Genomic DNA, 19,726 nt, shown 5'->3' on the forward strand with positions numbered 1-19,726 from the left:
GGTAATTCTTTTCCATTTTATGGAGACAGCATTTTTATAAGCATTGTGTTAGAACCTGTACTGCCCAATGACTGTGAATGTGGTGAGTTTTTTTGTTTTGTTTTCTGTTTTGTTTTTCTTTTAATTGCCACTCTAATGAGTAAGAAACAAGAGTTCAAAGTATTTTATCTTCCTTTGGTGCTTTTTCAAGCATATCGTGATGACTTTGGAAACTTCTCTCAGCATGACTCTTTAAAAAAAGGAAGGCATTTTGCCTCTTCTGGCACATGCCAGACATCCCTTGACAGTAGAAGGGCATGAGAATGAGTCTTTGCTCTGAGATAAGAGAATGAGGATTAATAAGATCTTTTCCAAGAGCCGTCTAATGGGACCAGCTTGTACAGTTGTCTCTTCCCAGAAGGTTATGAGGATTTTAGCTTGCTTCTTGGCTTTCTTGACCTGCACAACAGAGAATATCTGTGCTGAGTGCTGCAGTGATTTGTTGTATAATAGGGTCACTTAAGTACCCTGTGCACCCATTCCTTCCTCCTTGTGCTTCACCTCTCTGCTTGCCAGAGGTGCAGTGGGTTTACACAAGGCTATGGTCTGCCCAGGGGACAAAAAGACATTTTGTTTCTAAGCTGATCGGTCAGAAGAACATAAAAGTGACTCCATAGAAGGACTGATGGGACTTTTTTGGTCTTTGTACTTAGAGATACTGAGAACTGTGGCTGTCAGTGGGAGCTGCTGGCTAAGTTTCCCATGCAGTGGGCAGAATACACGACTCCAATTGTTCTCTGCTGTATTTAAACATTTAATATGGCATTTGGGGATGCAGCATTGATCATAGTGCCCCTTTGCACATGTGACTTTCCAGACAATGCACTAGCTGTGCAGTTAGCAGCCTGCATAGAGCTATTGGCATCCTCTTTGCTCTGCCTCCAGGTACAATATATACTGGGTTTGAAAGGGTATCTGGGCAAGTTCTGTGTCTTAACAGACCTGCATGTCACCTGTCTGAAACCCAGCAGATGCCACCAGGAAGTGGACAGGCTCCCAGTGTATTTTTTGGTAACATATTCAAAGAGGAAGTAAAAATGAAAAATGGAAATAGATGCAATGAAACATTAATGCTTCAATTAGCTTTAGCTTTGAGCTGCCATCCTTTTTTCAATTCATTGTCATACTACTGGTTTTGAAATAGATTTGCTCCTCTATGGATTCTTGCACAATCTTTCTTAATTCCTTTAACTCACTTCAGGAAGGGTGTCTGCTTTTCTTCCCTGCCCTCCACCACTATCCCCAGCTACAAAGATCTTCTGGGGTCATACATGAGACTTTTCTTTACATATGAATAAAGTTTTTACTGTAGATTGTTACTCTTCCAACTATTCTTGTTGTTGCTAGGCGACACGCCCTTTTGGACAGGAGTCCAGTGATCCCTTTGACATACTTGCTTCCTTAAATCTCTAACAGGGTTACGGACGTTTAATGCTTCTCCCCAGAAAAGAAAGTCATGCTTTTACCTTGCAGGTTTTTGCTCTGGTTGCTTTGTGCACAGTGGGCTTCAGCCTCTGGTGACCTTTTCTAAAATGACTGAACCTATCCCTTTCTGTGGTGGAGCAGGGTCTTGCAGAACTGCCTGTAAGTGAGGTGTTGACAATGTGCAGAAACTTGGCCTGCTCAGAAATGCAGTCTGTGCAGTTGCGGCAATAGGAGCTTATTGGCATTCTCTTCTATGCATTCCCTCTGATCAGAGTGCGCTGTGTGTCATCACAGGGAGTATTTTTATCTTTCAAGTTGGAGTGTCTACACCACAATTTCATTTACATGCACACACGCTTGTGTGTGTGCATATATGCACTTATATGTTCTTCCTCCCCACCTCGGCTGATTTTCTCAGTACCGATCTGGTTTAAGATAAATCTGCTCTACAGACAAAAGCAGAACAAAAAGCTGCTGCTAGGAAAAAAAAAAGAGATGGATCGATTCTTTTAATTGCTTCCAGTATTGTGAGCTAAATGATAAAATTTGATTGGCAGTAAATAAATGAAAATAAAAGTTATGTAGAGGGGTTCTGCAGCTTTTGTGCTCTTCACGTCATTGGAAATAGTTAATGCATGCTCATCTAGTTTCCCCCCACCCTTGCTGAGATGTAATTATGATTTGCTGTACTTTCTCTATTTCCATGGTTATATCTGTCTAGCCTTATGTAGTGAACATAAACCTGCCGTGAATATATGGGTTTTTTTAAAGTTTTTGGAGTGCTTCAGATAAGTGTTTAATATTGGTTAATGATTATGTTGTTCCACATCAGTTTTTCCTCATGCAAGTTTTAAGGAGACCTGGATTCTTGCTGGTCTGGGAAATAAGCAGGAAAGCAAACTTGTCCTGTTGCATGCTAAGATAATGAGTAACAGGACATGAAGTAGAATTATATGGATTCACTGCGTATACTCTGAGGCTATCTACCTATTTCTTTTAATCTGAGTTTGCCCCAGGGATTTGCCTGTGAAGTGATGCTGTAGCCAGATTTCTGAATCATTGTTTAAACACCTGAATGAATGGCCAGAGTTATTTACAGGAGGCTGATACGGGGCTATGGCTTCATTATGGTTGCTGAGCTTGGAGGCAGACACTTAAACTCATTTGATATGCTGACTTCATCTGTACAGATGGATCCCTGCTGATATAACTATTGACCTCAGTGAAGTTATGCCAGAAGACAGATTTGGTGCTGTTAGCCTCATTTAATGCTGCAGGTATTTGCTTTAGTCTTACGTGGATAATAAATAGATGGAAAAAGGCAGAGCACTGGAATGGAGAGGACTTGCAGTTGTTTCCCACTACATTAGCAAGGTGTAAGTCTACACATGTATTTAGTTTACTGTTTAAAGATGAGACTTCTACAGGATTATGGTTGTGAAGACTAATCCTGCCACTGTATTGGAATTGAAACCTGTGATCTTTTCCCCTCCTTGGAAAGGCATAAGGTTGTGTTGGACATAAGGTGTCTGTGACCTATGTTGGGGTCTGTTAACAGCAGCAGTAGAGCTTTTGATTGAGTCTTTCTACAATCTTCAGAACAGTTCGATCCTGATTTAGTGTTTTATATCTGTCTTTCATATAACATGGCTGCATTTCAACTCTTAACTCCCATGCCAAGAGCATCCTTTCTCCTCAGGCATGTGTCTGTAGGAGCTTGATTTGCAAGGCAGCAGCTATCAGCCCAACTTTGAATTTCCATAGGTCAGAAGTAAAGCGAAAAGCCCAAACAGTAGAATATATCTTTTTCAAACTGATGTTGCTGCTCTTTAAAATTTTAAGAGCTTTTAAATAATGTTCAGTGCTTATTATGCACTAACATTGTTAGCTGAAGTAATAGTTTGTTTGGCTGGAGACCGAAGACTGGATGTTTAATAGAATAACTCTTATGCACTTTGTATGGGAAATGGACTTGAGGGGAAGGCTTTTGTCACTGAAAACCAAAATAAAGTGTTAGCTTTAAAACATTATCAGTAAGATAACTGAAGAAAATGCTGGTTCTTTCATAAGGACCGTTGAGAGAAAGGACAGAAACTGCTTGCAGGTTTTTCAAACTTCAGTTTTCAAAGGCTGTATTAAAAGCTGGTGGTTTATATTCACCTTAATTATTATAAAAGGGTGAAGACATCAACTGTGTGATCTAAAGATGGTGGTTCTGTTTGGGCATGCTGTCCCCTATGTCCAATGTATCCCTGTTGTACCTTCCTCACTTTTGTGTTTTAACTCCTTTGTCCAGCCTCATAATATATTCATTACTTGACTCATTAGAAGAGTAATCTGTAACAATACAGTTGAAAGCTTTTTTTTGGATATATGATGAGGCCTTATGTAGCCTAGGCAGCTTGAAAAGGTGGAGTGAGTCTGGTAGAGCTAAACTAGGAATTCCTAGTTTAGGAATTTACTGGTTAAGCATTTACTAGTTATGCACTTATCTACGAGATAAGCCATAATAGTCTGCTGTCTGCCCATGTTGAGATTTGCCTGAAACAGTGACTGTCACTTTTGAGTTTGTTTATGAGTTTTCTTTCAATTCTGATTTTGCCTCTGTGTCTTCTAATGCAGTGTAGCCTGTCTGAAAGTGCAATAGAAAGTGCAAGTGGTTGTAGTGTAGTACTCATGATCCAGGTGGCTGTTATCTGTATTTCAGAGAACCCATTTTAAACCTGACTGGTAAAACCAAAACAAACCCTGAAACAATCAAACAGAAGAACCTGTCTCATGATCTTTGCATGGCTTAGAAAATTACTTTGTGTCCTAAGGGGCTCAGCACAGTGAAGATAAAGCGCTTCCAATGTGATTAAACACACAGCAGATGAATCTGTAATCTTCAGTGAAAATACAGAAATGAAAAACTGGCTGAGAATTTGATTATAACATCTCTAATGCTTAGAAACCCTTTAATTTCCATTATCTTTAGAAGGGAGGGAAGAAAATGCTTTCACAGAATATAACGTTAGCTGACTTTTAAAATGGATTATGAAGTTAAAATATAATACCAAGGTCTGACAATTGCACTTTTCCATTGTGCTTCTGTTGTATAGGTATTAGTGCTTCTTCTGGAAATACTAGCCTTGGTTTTGCATGAGATGAAAAAGGAGTCTGGAGTGGGCTGAGAATGGAATCCAGCTCTTCTGTTTCCCAGGATCATGCCTGATCATTTTCAAAATGAATCATATGTTCATAATAGACAACTGTGTTTAAAAAATACATAAATAAGTACATTTGAAAGAATAGGCCTGAACCAAACCATCAGACCGTCCCTACTCAGTTGTGAATGCTGGGGAAATTGGCTTTTTCTCGAAACGAAGTGTTTAAATTGTGTGTTCTGCAGGGTAACAGGATGTCTGCTGCTCTATGTTTTTGCAGGGCCTGGCACAATCTTGACTGGTTGCTGTGAACTTACTGAAGTAATAGAGCCAGCCTGCTTCTAAGTACACTCCATAGTCTTAAGATCTGTATATCTCACCTTGGAGGTTGCCCTTTTGTACCAGTAGTTTAGCCAATGCCAATTTCTCATACTACCTCCTGTTTACTCTTAGAGCAGAAACATCTCCTGCCAGTACTCTATGAATGAATGTGGTCTTTGCCATAAATTTTTCTTCAGTGCACCCACAGATGTTTCCATTACTTCCTGTTACCCCAGCAGACCACAATTTTTTTTCCTTCTGATTTAGGATTATAGAACAATTCAGATTGCAAGGGACCCGAGGAGGTTTCTGGTCCAACCTCCTGCTCAAAGCAGGGTCAACTATGGGAGCACATGAGGTTGTTAAGGGCTCTGTCCAGCTGGGCCTTGCAAATTTCAAAGGATGAAGATTGCGCAACTCTGGGCAGCTGCTTCCAAAGAATGACTTTTCTTCTGGGGAAAATGTTTAAGGAAAAACCCAATATGAAACTCATTTCTACTTACATCCAGTGTCTCCTGTTTTCCCATCCTGCACCACTGTGAAGAGTCTTGCTCTGCTCCTCGACACTTTCTTCACAGGCACTGGCAGGCTGCTGTCTGCTCCCCCTTAAGCCTTCTCATTTCCAGGTTGAACAAGCCCTGTTCCCTTAGCCTTTCATCATCAGGCAACTGTATGGGAAGGAAGTTCAGTGACAAAAATGAGACTTGGATCCATCTGCTTCGTTTGTTTGTCCCTGGGAGTGCCTGTCCATAAAATAGACCTGCTAATACTTCCTTTTCTTGTAAGGGTGTAAAACTTCTATTAACTGGTAAGATTCAATTAGAATCTTAGATAGGAAGGTCAACTTTTCAATATTTTCAAATCAAAGTCCTCTAAACTCAAAGCAGTTGTGTCCTATTTCAACATTTTGATTTAAAAAAGATAAAACTTGTATAAAACCTGTCAGAGTTTTAGAATCATCTAATCTGTCTCAGAACTCTGAGAGTTTTCTTTGGTTTAGTAAACACCAAAAGCCAAAGTAAAGTGCAGCGTGAAAATCTGCAGGGGCCACTGCAATAGGAGACTATTTTTCATTATTATATGTAAAACTTTTTCTGTCACATGCAGGTATATGATTTTCCTAGAATGAAGAGGGTCTTTAAACTGTGCAACACCTTTTCCTTATTCAAATGGACAAATTAACATAGACATGTTGATTTCTTGGCGTTGCTAGCATATGAGCTAAAGATCTGACCCACTGGACACCAAGGTGATGAGGAAAGGTTTAACTGGGAGGTTCTTAAATGAAGGGTGCTTGCTCGGGCAGAGTCCTGCATTGTAAATCTCAGATCTGCCCACCAAGTTGCTACTGGGCTACATTGCCTGACCTAGCCAAAGCATGCAGAGCTTTTCATACACAGGTCTGTACTTGTCCTCACTTTCCTTCATCTCCAATGCCTTTTTTCCACACCAGCATATCTTCTCTTGCTTATGCTTCCTCCACCACCGTTGCCGTTACGGAGTTTGTAGATTGCTCCCTTTCCAATAAAGTTCCATGCCCTTTTGTGCCATTTATGCAATTAAGCAGTGTGAGCTTGAGGCACACAGTTAGGAACTGTCTCTCTAGGATACTTCCTTCATGTCACAAGGCTTCTTATCTGCACGCTTGCAAACATGTGCACACAATTGTCTACCTTGGCTTTATTATTCCTTATTTTGGTCTGGAAACAGCTCAGGGTGAGAATCTTCTTTTTCTCTTTTTCTTAAAATGAGTACAAATTTATCTATATTTTTAAGGGAACTGGGAGTTGAGGAAAAGTAGTGGCTGTTATGAAGTCTTTAAACAGTCGCTCTACTGTATCAATGAATCATAGCAAATGAATGATAATCATAATGAGGAATGAGTCTTCAATGAATCATACTTACTGTATCAGGTGAATGCATAATTGTAGAGTTTTTCAAGTGGATGCTTGACAGAAAAAAAAATACAGTACCAAGTGTGATCCTAGTGCCTGATGGTGTATTGTGTGGGGTTTGTTTTGTTTTGTTTTTTCCTAAGTTTAGCCAATCAGCATGGTTTTAAACATAATCACAAGTAATAAAAGTAGAATTGCCTTTTTGTTTTGTTACTCTTCCATGTGCATTTTTTTACCTAGTCTGTGGGATTTCTGTTCTTTGATTTGTTACAGTAACCAGGAACTTCAGTCCCAGACTGAGATGACATTATATGAAGTGGTGGGAAACACAGAATACATAAACCAGTCTCTGCTTTGGAGGAGGTGCTGTGTATTGCTGTACATGCTGCAAGATAAGAATATTGTGATTGTTTATCTTCCTAGTAATGATGATATACAATCAATCCAACCAAGCCTGGGTATCTGCAACCTAATTTAGGAGGCTAGATGTCAAGAAAGAGGTACTTTTCTGAAGTGTGATAACTTTCCCCTGCTGTCTCTACTGTCAAGGAGCACTGAAGCCCTGGCTTGTGTGCCTCAGTTACATGCCTAAGGCTGAGACAGATGAATCTGAGGTCGTAAGTTGACTTTACCGATGGGACAATTTCTTGTAATTGCAGTGGATAAAGTACATTCCTGTGAATGTGACTTGGAGCGTCTTGTGCAAATAGTTGTTAAATGCCTTTCAACAGAAACTCATCTTCTGTGTATCAATCTGATAACTTGCAAACCATGCTTTTGCGGTGGTATTTTTTAACAAACAATTTAAATATGCACATTACTGTGTTAAGTAAAAGCTTGAAATAACTCTTCCATATTGGTGTGATGGTTTAAAAAATTGCAGCCTTTAAAAACATTGTATATTGTTACAGAGGTTTTCTTAGACAGAAATAAAAACAGAAGTAAAAAAAAAGGTGAAAATGTGAAATGGGCACTTAGTAGCACCACTGCTTCAGTTAGAAGAAACATACTTTTTAAGCTTTTGTTTAGCATTCTCTCTCTAATGAGACTGTCAAACCATGGCTTCAGTAGCAAACAGTTTTCTGCACCCTGTGGGGATTTAAATGCGATCAACTGTATTCTGTAATTACTGTTAGTGGGCTGGCCTTGGGAAGTTATGCATCATTGAGGAGGAAGAATGTTCTCTGCTTTGCTGGGATGAATATACTTTGCAGCAGCTAGGAAATACAGTAATAGATATCAGCCATGATACCTTTACTTAATGGTAGTCTGTAGAAGTTGGAAGTGTATTGGTCTTGAGTGTAGTGGACTGGGAAGATGGTCTTGGAAATGGAGAGGTGAGGTGACAGCAGTACTCATCGATGTTTCTTCTGTTGTATTTGTGTTTGGTCAGTGGTCTTGTATTGCTCTCACCAGCTCAACAAATATCTGAAGGGAGGGTGTAAAGAAGATGGAGCCAGCTTCTTTTCAGTGGTGCCCAGTGACAGGGCAAGAAGCAATGGGCACAAACTGAAACACAGGAGGTTCCCTCCAAACGTCAGGAAACGCCTTTTTTTTTTTTTTTTCTGTGAGGGTGACCGAGCACTGGCACAGGTTTCCCAGAGAGGCTGTGGAGTCTCCCTCCTTGGAGATATTCAAAAGCTGTCTGCACACAGTCCTGAGCAACCTGCTCTAGGTGACCTGCTTCAGCAGGGGGGTTAACACATTAACACAGAGGCATTGCTGATGGGCTCAGCCTTGGCCAGAGGCAGGTCTGACTTGGAGCCAGGGGAGCTTCTAGCAGCTTCTGACAGGAGCCACCCCTGTAGCCCCCACCCCGCTACCAAAACCCCACCACACAAACCCAACACAGCTCTTCTGTAGCGTTTGGGCTCTTATCCAAAGACTGAATTTTGCAAATTCTCCCTTTCCCATCTGTCACTCTGGCTTTTTTGTGGTGCTTCCCAGTCTCGTGCTTTGAAATTTTTGAATTCCATTCTTCCAAGCATTAACCAAATGCAGACTTTTCTTCATTAGAAGTTCAGAATGGTGTTCTTTCTACCATTATTTTGATGACTATAGTGATAAGTTTTAGTATATATATATATATTTGAATGGAGGGACAGCAGGGTGGTGTTTGGTAAGGAATAATTCAGTTTGCTGTTCCCTATCGTTAGTGAAAGGTTCCAGAAATCTGTAACAGTAAATGTAATGATCTGTATGCATTCTCTGGTAGCTGCCAAATATCACTGGACACATTCCCAATACACACTGTACTCTTGTAATGAACACTGACTCCTTAATAACCAATTATTTTGAATGGTTTTGGTTTTGGTTGTTTGGTTTTTTTAAGCTATTAAAATGCTATTAACTGATTATTTTACTGTCTTCTTGGCCAGCTAAAATCTGCTTCTTCCTACCACCTTTCATTTATATTTCTCATTAGTTCAGATATAGAGGGAGTAAAAGTAGAACAAAAGGCTGTGACCTAGTGGCGTGTTTCCCCCAGAATAATGTAGAAGGATGCCTCCCCTGCTTGAGTTGCTCTTTTACTGCTGGGAGAAGGAGAATGCTTTTGTGGACAGGGCCTCAGGATATTAGATTTCAGGTCTGATGTCATCATTTGGAGAAATGAATAAAACCGAGGACACTATTCTGGTTGGTAATGAGGGTCCTTTCTACAATAGCTGTAGTGTTGTTATGGATGTGGTGGATTTGATCCCTGGTTCCCCACTGACTTGGGGGAGACTTTATTGTTAATACAAGGAATACATTTCACTACTACTTTCTAGTGTTGGGTTGCTGTAGATGTAAGGAGAGCTGATATAGTTAGGCAGGTCTGGTTTACTAATTACAAATTAGTTTGAGTATGATAATCCACTGGGACCATCTAAGCTGTCATGACTATGTCTGTTACTGTACCTATTCTAATGTGGTTTTGCCTTCCTGTCTTCAAATGGCAAGCTTCAAATGAAAGCCCCAGGCTCCAGCAAAACAAAGCTGTCTGGTGAAAACAGCTCAGTGAGTGAAAATTCAGTAGTTTGTCTGTAAATCTGTGAGCCAAATAGGATGGCACTTCTTTTAGAAGTGAAATTGAATTTAAATGGGAGCTACTGCCATGTCCTGGGGAAATGTTGCTTTATGTCTTAGAAACAGTCTTAATACAGTTTGAGTGTTGGAATTGAACAGCCTGGTGAATTCAACACGGAAGAGTTTATCTTTTCAAGTCACTGCATTAGGTGAAAGTGATGCAGGCTTATCTTTAACAAGAACTTGTTTTAATCACTTTTGTTAGGTGGAAGAAAGAGGTGTAATTTTTGTGCCATCCTGAGAACTGTGGCTGACCGTTGAGATTAAAGTATGTGTGCTGACCAAAATGATCCTCCTGAGCCATCTACACAAACTGTTATTAATGTATTTTTTTTCTTTAAGCCTGAAGCAGAGGTGAGCATTCCCTTGGGTTAATGTGAATCTCTCTGTATTTCCAGCTGGCCCGCGCCGATTCAGTGGTGCTCAGTGGCACATGCAGAATGTCCTCAACGACTCTGTGGAGAGCTCTGATGATGAATTCTTCGATGCGCGAGGTCAGTACACGTTTTTGTCTTCACATCCCCATTCTTTCCCCAATTTTGCAGCAAGTAACTAAGCTCCCTTGGCGATGAACTGACAACATTGTCCTCATCAGACTGAAATCTGAAAAAACCCTATCAGATCGTCTCTCAAGGATTTGTGAATGGGCCTACATTTACAGGAGATGGGTGAAGTGCTGGGGTGGATGAGCGAGCTGCCATGAACTGGATCTGGCATCAGAAGCAGCAAGACTACAACAGTACAGAGCAAGCTGGTGTAGTGGAAGGTGTCCCTGCCTGTAGCAGGGGGGTTGGAACTAGATGATCTTTAAGGTCCCTTCCCACCCAAACAAACCATTCTATGGTTCTATGATTCATGGGGTCTCTTGGACCCAGCTTGTTTACACGTCAGGTAGTATATGATGTTACAGTTGGAGTGCTCTTGTTTACGGTTCCTGATGAAGGCCATGAGTGTCTGTGTTACTGATGGCCAACTTTTAAAACCAATGGCCTAGGTTTTCCACTCTGGCAAAACTTTCACTGAAGTGACTGGGACCTCTGCTTGTTCAAGAGGAAGCAGTATCTGAATGCTTGTGGATTTGATCGGGTGAATCCAAAATGCAACGCTCCCTACAACATCTAACGAGACCCTGAATCTTGGCATGCTCTTTAACATGCCAAGTTTTGTTCTGAAGTGAGAGTAAAGTTTGTAGGTTGTGTGCGCACACAACCTCCCACCTACAGTGGGAGACGGGGGCTCTGTTTTTGGTTTTGTTTGCAGGAGCCAAACCTAATGCTTTTCTGACATGTTTCATTTGCTTTTCTGAAGAGAATAACCAGCAAGGGAGGATTAATTCTGCTACTACTGTGAAATCCAACTGTAGGATCTTTCATAGTGTAGGCTGTTGAGGTCAGACTGAGCTGTCCTTATGTCCTCATGTTACCTGGAAGTCAGGAGTGAAGGGTGATGGAATAAACTTGTTGAATGTCCTTTGGCTTTTGTAGCAAACTGGATTCATTAAGTACAGAGCAATCCCTGTGGCTTTGAGCAACCTGATCTAGTGCAAGATGTCCCTGCCCATGGCAGAAGGGGTTGGACTAGATGACCTTTAAAGGTCTCTTACAAAAGGAGAGGGATTCCCCTCCTCCCAAATATTTGTTGAGACTTCTTTTCTAGTTTAAAGTAAACCTAATCCAAAGTGGACAACTCAGCTGTCCCATGGGAAACTTGGCTTGGGTTTGGATGTGCTTTTTATTTTTAGTTTGGTTGCTTCATTGACAGCACACTCATCAGACATTCTGCTGATGTCTAAGTGCAAAAACATTTGCATGGCTAAGATTGTCACTCAGTTTCTCCCTTTGTTGATATTTATTGTGCAGAAAGAAAATCCCCTCCCTTCCCAGCATTCTGTTCTTCCTGAATGAGGCCAGTTTCTGAGCAAATTATTTTTCTTTTATAGGACTGCATTGGCTTCAGTCTCATTGCTGTGTGCTCATTTGATGTCTGGAGATGCATGGTGGTATTGCAAATGGCAGTTGGTGCTTTTAAGGCAGTATTTGGCATTAAATGTCTGCTGTCTTGCAGTGAACTTCATATTTCAGCATGTTTTAATTTTCTTTGTGGGTGGAGTTGTTGCAGGAATGGTTGGCGACCGACTCTTGTGTTTTCATGCTGGCATAAGCTTGATTTGAAATTCAGCATGAAGGAGTTGTTAGTTCAGGAGCTTTTTAGTTGCTTTAAAAATGCAGAGGGTAGGAGGCAGGCAGTGAAAATGAAACAGCTTTTGTGGGGGGATCAGCTCTGTGCTCTGAATGGTTTAGAAGCTCTGAAGCAACTTCACTGATAACTCGCTGATTTATTTCTGTGCGGCTGAATTTGCGATATTATTTTCCTAAACAAGCTGGTTTTGCAGAGGCATAATTAATATTAATCAGATTATTACTGTGTATTATTCAAAGTACAGGTTTGGATCCAGGATGCCTTGACTTCAGTTTATCTGCCAGTTGCTCTGACAATGATGGTGACTTTATCTGATGGTGAACCACTTATTTTTCCATTCTCCTTTCTGTAAATTGCCTACTGTAGCTATAAAATTTATGACAACTTTAAACTTGAAAGACAAGCTGCTTACATGAGAGTCAGATTTTTCTTTTTATCACACCGCCCCCCCCAGTAGGCAACAGACTCAATCAAATGGCAAAAGAAAAGTTTTCAAAATAAAATGGGATTTGAAAATGTGGCACAAAATTCTGGCCTTGTCTAGAACACTACAATTGTCTATTGAAATCAGGCAGTTCTAAATGGAGATGGATATTGGAATAACGTTTTTATGAAAGCCAACTGATTTGGGTTTGGTTGATCAGGTATAGCAGGATAAAACTATTTGGTGTGGTTTGTTCAGGAAGTCTGGTGAAATGATTTAATGGATCCTGCAATCTCTAGAATCTGTGAAATTGACTGTGGACTTAATGTTCTTTCAGAAACATGCTTGCATCCTCTTGATTTACCACAGCTAGAAATGAGTCCCTGGCTGTACAAGTATGCTACAGCCACTGTGCAGAAAAAGAGATGCAGATGTTCTTTCTGACCTATGGTAGGTTGGTTTGTTGTTTGGGGTTTGTTTTGTTTTAAAACCACTCTGAAGTACATTCCAGGGAACAAAATTCACTCATTTCTTCCCTGTATTAATAATGTGTGTATTCAGTTCAGAGCCTTTTCAAAGTCTGAGACATGAGATATGCATCAAATACCAGTTTTCTTCCCTGTTCCTGTACAGCTAGGCTTACAGTAATAACTACTTGGCTGGCGTAGAGGGTTCTATATCTGAGAATCAAGAAGCCATCCACAGAAGAGTAAAGAAATAAGTGACCCAGAAAGGTAAATAAATGAGAGAGTTTTTTAAAAATTTATAGGTAGGCTGAGGCACAAAGCCTGACTGTATGTTATCTGATGTCACAATGCCAGCTCATGCCCAGCCTGAAATCAGCTCAGATCTGCACTTCAGAGATGGGTTGCTAAATCCCAGCTCAATTTGAAGAGGGATTTGAGATCTCTGAGTGAAGAGCTCTGAGCTCTGTGTGTGTGCATGCACATGAGTACATTGCTGAACACTGATTTTTTTTCTCCTTGTTCTGAACCAAAAGGCTATCTTATCTGAAAGAGACTTTTAGCACAGGGATGTTCCAGCTGTCTGCACAGAGAGAGGAAAGAAATATGGATGTTATAAGCTGATTTGTCCCTTGTAATCTTTATTGTCAGTGGGTAGGCACACAGACACTGCAGCTGGTACTCAGGTGATCCTTGCACCTAGATTTCTTTTTTTTCCTTTCCCCAGATGGATGCTTTGTTATTATGGGAATTTAACATCAGATTGTGAGTGCTGTAAATTGTCATAGGTACAAAGCTGATGTGGACATGTAACTGAGATTTTAGGGGAGAGGCTGTGTGTGGCATGTGTGTGTAGATACATATTTTACTTGCTTTTTTAACCATAGGAATGGCAGCTAGTTGTCTTGTGTTTTGCAGGCAAAACCAAAATCTCAAAGTATTTGTGTCATGTCTCATGAAAATCCATGCCCTTGAAATCCATCTCAGTCTATGGAAGTCTCCTTGCATTGGGAGAACTAGTAAACAATAAATTAATTCACCAGTACAGAAAAGCTTTCTACATTCTTGTTGATCAAGTCTCCAAGCTTGGTTTGGCTTTGCCGGTCAGGAGGAAGTCTGCTCTTTTGGGAAGGGGCTTTAGCTATGGCAGAGTTGCGTGCTTCTGCTAAGCAGCGAAAGTGTAATGTGATAGAAGCAATGCCCTGTGACACACATGAAAATCAGTGTTGAAGATGCTGTTCTGCATTGCAGATACTCAAAGTGAAGTGAATCTGTTTGGCGCTGTGAAAAGCTGTCACTGTAGGGAGAAAGCACAATGTTAAATAAGATAATGACCACTGTGCTTAAGTTTGACTTGCTGCATCTCTCCTAGTGCCTAGTCCACAGGATTGACTATAGCAGTAGAGGTTTGGGGTTGAATATTGTTACTTGACAGGCTAGGGCCAAATTTGCAAACATTTACATGTACAACTACTCTAAGCCTCATTCAGAGAGTTTCACTTCATGGTCACACTGAGTAAGTAATAACTTTCACTGATTACTTATGACCATAATTTTAGATGTTGTAATCTTTGTATTCTCACTTGTGAAACTTCAGCTAACTTGGCCTGATTGTGGGTTGGCTACTGCAACTTGTCTGAGAACTGTTGTTGAATATTTGACCCTTGAAGCATTATATAGATTGTAGTGCTATTTGGGAAGGGTAAATTCTACAGCCTTCAAGAAATGTGTTTAATTTTTCTGAGCAATAAGGAGAGAAGGATTCTAGCCACAGTGATACTGAAACAAGGCCACAGCTGTAACAGTAGTGTGTGGTTCCCTGGGCAAAATGTGTCCTGGGATTCTGGGGCTGACATGTGGGTTAGAGCATGGTTATAAAAAGGTGCTGCAGGCTATCTTGGTGAGTAGCTTATGAAAAGCAGCCTGTCTGGATTGATTTTGAGAAGAAATAATGTCTAGTACAGATTTCCAAATCTTATTCCATAAGAAAACTGGAGAAATCAAAATGTTTTAGTTGCACCTTCTCATTTCTCAAATACGTATCCACAAAGAAAGAGAAATTTCTTAGAGTTGTAGGAAGAGATGCAGGCGGGGCCAATAGTTACTATGCGTCAGGAGAGCTCTCTGGAAATGAGTGGATGTGTACCAATTCAGTCTGCTATTTAATTCATCAAAAAGTAAAGAAAAAACCTGACAAAAAGTAATCCTATGTGCAGTTGTAAAACAGGCTGCTCCCTCCTCCTTTATACTCTGTGCTGACAGAATTGAGAAGAACCAAGGGAAGCAAATCAGTGCAATTGACAGAAGACTCAGGCCTTGGATTTCTTTGTTTAAAATGAGTAACAGGAACATTTTCACTCGGAACCATTTAAAGCAAGGAAGAGCGAGGGCATCTGGAATTCTAATCTGTTTGGAGTGTAAAAGTTATAGAAACTGGAAAAGCCACATTACTGCAGGAATCAAGTCTCTCCCCAACAAATATATTTGCATGTAAAAGACTGATTTCAGTTTTGCTTATATTTTTAAAAGCTATGACATGCAAGAATAGATGTGTGTGTAGAAGATGAGGGACTGCCAGAGAAGTCCAGTACAGTCTGATCTAATGAGTTTTCTTAAATTCTTTCCTTCGTATAGCCCTAAATGGGGGTTCCTGCTTACCCCATGCTGACTTTACACTGCTGTGTTTGACCCCAGCGCAAAAGTCTTGCTGCCATTTCCTCAAGCATCAGACTTGGCTACACCTAGTTTGCAAATGTGGATCTTTACTGCCCTCAGAGCAGGGGTGCAGGAGCTCGTGTCCGTTCTGTCAGAGTCTGGATATCGTTTTGGTGTTGCTGACTGAACTGTGACTTTGCTAAATGAAAAAACAAATGGAAATTTTAGGGGAGGTGGCTGCCTTTTGATTAAGATACCAAGTAGGAGCTGAGATTCTCAGATCTTTGGTCTGTACTGTCCACGTTCCCAGGGACATTGCTTATGACTGGGTCATGTTCCTCAAGTCTGTCATCACACCAGTCATTTTGCTATCACTGCTTTCAGGTTGATAGACATTCTTTTTTTTCTTTTCTTTTCTTTCTGATGCATTGTCTGCCATCTTACTTACATTTTGAGGTAGAATCTGTATTGCCTGTATCAAAGCTCTGGAGTGGAGGAGACACTAAGTAGATGTTCCTGTGAAGCAGAAAATGCCTTCAGGGGATCACAGAAATGTATTCTGTATCGTACAGGGGTTCGCAGATCCTGGCAGTGAGGAGTAGGCAGGATGAAATATCAATCTCCAGGGTTTTTGCTGAGGAAATACTAGTCTCTCTTCTTTCCATGGGGCTGCTTATGGCTAGGTTTCATGAAATGCATGTACTGAAATACTCATGGTAAGGTAATTGTGGACAGTATCAAATTCCAGGCAGTAACAACAGCTGAAAGGAATCACCAGGACACTATAGTTTATTTGCCATTCAGAATTTGCCACTGTTTTAAGCTCTCTCATTTTTTCTTGGCACTTTGCTGCTGTGATATTGCTGCCCCATGTGTATTGAGTCCTGCTAAGGTAAATGGCTCTGCTATACCCAATGCTACATGCTTCATGGTCTGAAAACCTGCAGTTAATGCTGCTTTGCCTCTTGGCTGGAAGGTGGGAAGAGAGCTTCAGCTATGGAAAATTGTTGCTGAATTCACACCAAAGGGCAGGTGGACAGTTGCTGCACAGCACGACGATGAAGCATAGAATACAAGGCTGTTCGGTGTGGGTTGTTTTGGGTTTTTGGGCTTTTTGAGGTTTTTTTTTGGGTGGTTTTTTTTTTTTGGTCTTTGGGCCGGAGAACTGTGTGCTATGTACGCAAGTAGTTTTTCCTGGTGTGTATTCACAACTTAGGTAAATGCTGTATTGAGTTGCAAATAGACTACTTTGGGCTTCTGAGGGGGCCATAAGTCTGTGTACTGCCACAAGCTGTCAAGAACAGTGATCATGTGCCATCTGCTGTCAAGTGGACCGTGAAAAGACTTGGAAGTGCTTACAAGCTGTTGATACAAATGGGAGGTTTTGTGCTTTCTTGAGAAGGAATGGCCTGTAGGCTTTTGTATAGGGTGCTGCTCTGAATGGGGTCCGTAATGTGAAATTGTTGTAATAATTTCATCATGTTTCTAGGACTATGACTTTTCTAGAAAACTAGGTTGAAGAAGAGGAAAACTGAGGGATGAGTCATGTGTATTCAAATGTGTATCTTCCAATATGTGAATACATAATAATAAAACCCTCTAACCTCCCTTTTAGCTGATACTCCCTGATAGCTGAGCTTGAGAGCATGAAGCAAAAGTTGATAATGAGGAGAGATCTCAGCAGCATGTACTGACATTGCAGTGAGGCTGTCTTTGCTAGTCAGGCCACTAAAACATGGCACGTTTACCACTCCAGATCCCTGGTGGTTTAAATAGCAGCCAGATGTAGTCATGAGAGAAGCATAATTTGGCTTTAGCAACAGGAGATCTAAGAGCAAAATGTGAGTAGGAAGCTGGCCAAAGGTAATCTCAGTCTGGGGTTATGTCCAAAGCAGCTAATTGTGGAAGTTGCTATTTTTTGTTGAAGTTGGTGAATAAATGTAGAAGTGTAGAAGAAGGATGTATGTGCATTAAGAACAGAAACTGTTGTGTGTTCTGGGGGTGGGCGTTGGGTGTTGGAGCATTTGTTGGTAAGCATTTCAGTTGGTTCTGACTTCATGTGGTGGTGCAGAAGCAGGAAATACTGTTTTTGACAAACTGCATGCCCCTCCCCTCCCTTGGTCAGTGTACTGCTTCCTAAACAGGCTATAAGCATTTATTTTAACAGTTGCTGTGTAACTCTTCTCATTGAGTCCATGTACTGCAAACTAGGTTGCATTCATGCTCCTAAATGAACAATTCCAATTCTTCTTTTTTATAACCTAGACTCCAACCACTATTATGAAGACAAATTTAAGGTTTTTCTTCTTGTTGTGGCCCTGTTACCTTGATTAATTTTGTTCTTGGTATCTTGATTTTGTGCTAAAAAAATTGCTCTCCTTATTTCCCTGCCCTTTTTGGGGAGTTTTATGTGCTGTTGACAAGTCTAGCAACTTGCAGCTCTAATTTCAGCACAGAGCCTACTGGCTGGAGCAGCTGGCGGAGCAGAGCACAAGGAGCAATCCATATGTTTGGACGTTAAAACAAAGCCAGTGTATCTAAGCTTCCACCTACGTACTTATCGTGAGCCTTTTATCCATGCCCTGTGGACTGACAGAAGCGTTCCCTACAGCATTTGAGCTCTGGTACAAGTTCTCATTCAGCAAACACTTTCCTCATACCACATCACAAAGTTAGCAAGATGTCCTTTCCAGGAGTAGAAAGACTTTAAAGGTCTAACTTGGGAATAATGGGGAGAAGACATGGCAAAACTGATGATGTTGGATCATGCCATATGACAGAAAGGTGTGATTATCTGACTTAAAGACTGGTCCCATTTGGGCACTGGACTCTTTATAGGAGGCAGTATGAGGCAGTGGGTAGAAAATAGATGGACTGTGGGTACATACGGTCTATTTTAGGGCACTGATTTTCTGAGTCATATAAAACGATTCATTTTATTTCTAGGTTTTCATTTCTCCAATTGTAAACTACGAGAAATCTTTTCTGGCAGGTGGCTGGAAATTACGAGTGGTATTTAAGAGGAAGCTGTTGATGATGGTTATTATTAAAGTACCTGGGAGGTGATTTCAGGCTTTTTGTGGACTCCCTCAGAAGAAGCAAAGTTAACAGGTGATACCATGTTTGTGATAAGATGCAAATGGTAGTACTGCTGTTTGCAGGGGATCCCGTAGATACTTTCTGACCTACTTTAAATTCAAATGAACTCTGACTTCAGCAGTTATTCTGGATTTAAACTAGTCCAGCAGATGAGAATGTGACCTATCAGAAACATACCTTCTTCGTAATTTCTTTATCTGTGCATTAGGCTTCTGATTTAGAATGTGAGGGCATTTTTTTTTTCTTGCTTCCTAAGTGTGTAACTATAGCAGATATTACAATCAAAAGCCTGCTGACAGCTTTGCTAAAGATTGAAGAAGTGGCGTGGAATACAGCTGCCTCATTTTCTCCAGATGAGTTTAGTCTGCATAAAAACTTTCGTCATTAGTTTTCCCTTCTCAAAATGAGCCTTATGGCACTGTCTTCTGTATTACTATGTTCATATAAAGCTGAAGCCAATAGATAACATGGTATATATTTCAAGCCAGGCTTTGCGTGTGCTTTCTCAAGATTCTTATTCATGAAAGAGGCTGTGGTAGCTCTCTGCTAATTAAGAGCTGCTCTTAATTTGCTGCACCTTCCTCTCCTGAAAATAGATCCACTAGTCTCATTTATTTAATTTTAAAATGCTCTGCTGAGCAACTTGATTATTTGGAAATGCTGCCAATGAACTAAAGTGGAAGTTTGGGAGGTCTAAACACTCCTCAGCATGTTTGTGCTCTAAGGCAACACTGTGATGTAAAATTCTATTGTGCTTAGGAAAAAGCCTCCCAAGGTGTGAGGATGCTGACCCTCATTCACTGAAGTACATGAATTTTAAAAAAAGGCTGTGTTGCAAAGATGGCTTGTGAATGTCTTAATGTCAAGATATCTATCTTTTCCTGCCTCAGTTTTTAGTGGGTGTCATTCCCCCCCCCCCCCCCCCCCCCGAGTTTAAACATCAATGGAAGGCACTTCTGTAAGCATGTTATTTTCCATGTGATACATTCA

The 19,726-nt window shown here is 40.7% G+C and overlaps 1 protein-coding gene across 1 annotated transcript in view; it reads left to right on the forward strand.

The window, feature by feature from the left end:
• The first annotated feature begins 9,436 nt into the window (after positions 1-9,436).
• PITPNM3 (PITPNM family member 3) overlaps positions 9,437-19,726 on the forward strand; it is a 96,311-nt gene continuing 86,021 nt past the window's right edge. The window contains exons 1-2 of the mRNA XM_050909218.1: positions 9,437-9,467; positions 10,294-10,389. Coding sequence (XP_050765175.1) covers positions 9,437-9,467; positions 10,294-10,389 — 127 coding nt within the window. The remainder of the gene's footprint in view (positions 9,468-10,293; positions 10,390-19,726) is intronic.

This window comes from Gymnogyps californianus, chromosome 20, assembly GCF_018139145.2.
Source record: "Gymnogyps californianus isolate 813 chromosome 20, ASM1813914v2, whole genome shotgun sequence".
NCBI lineage: Eukaryota > Metazoa > Chordata > Aves > Accipitriformes > Cathartidae > Gymnogyps > Gymnogyps californianus.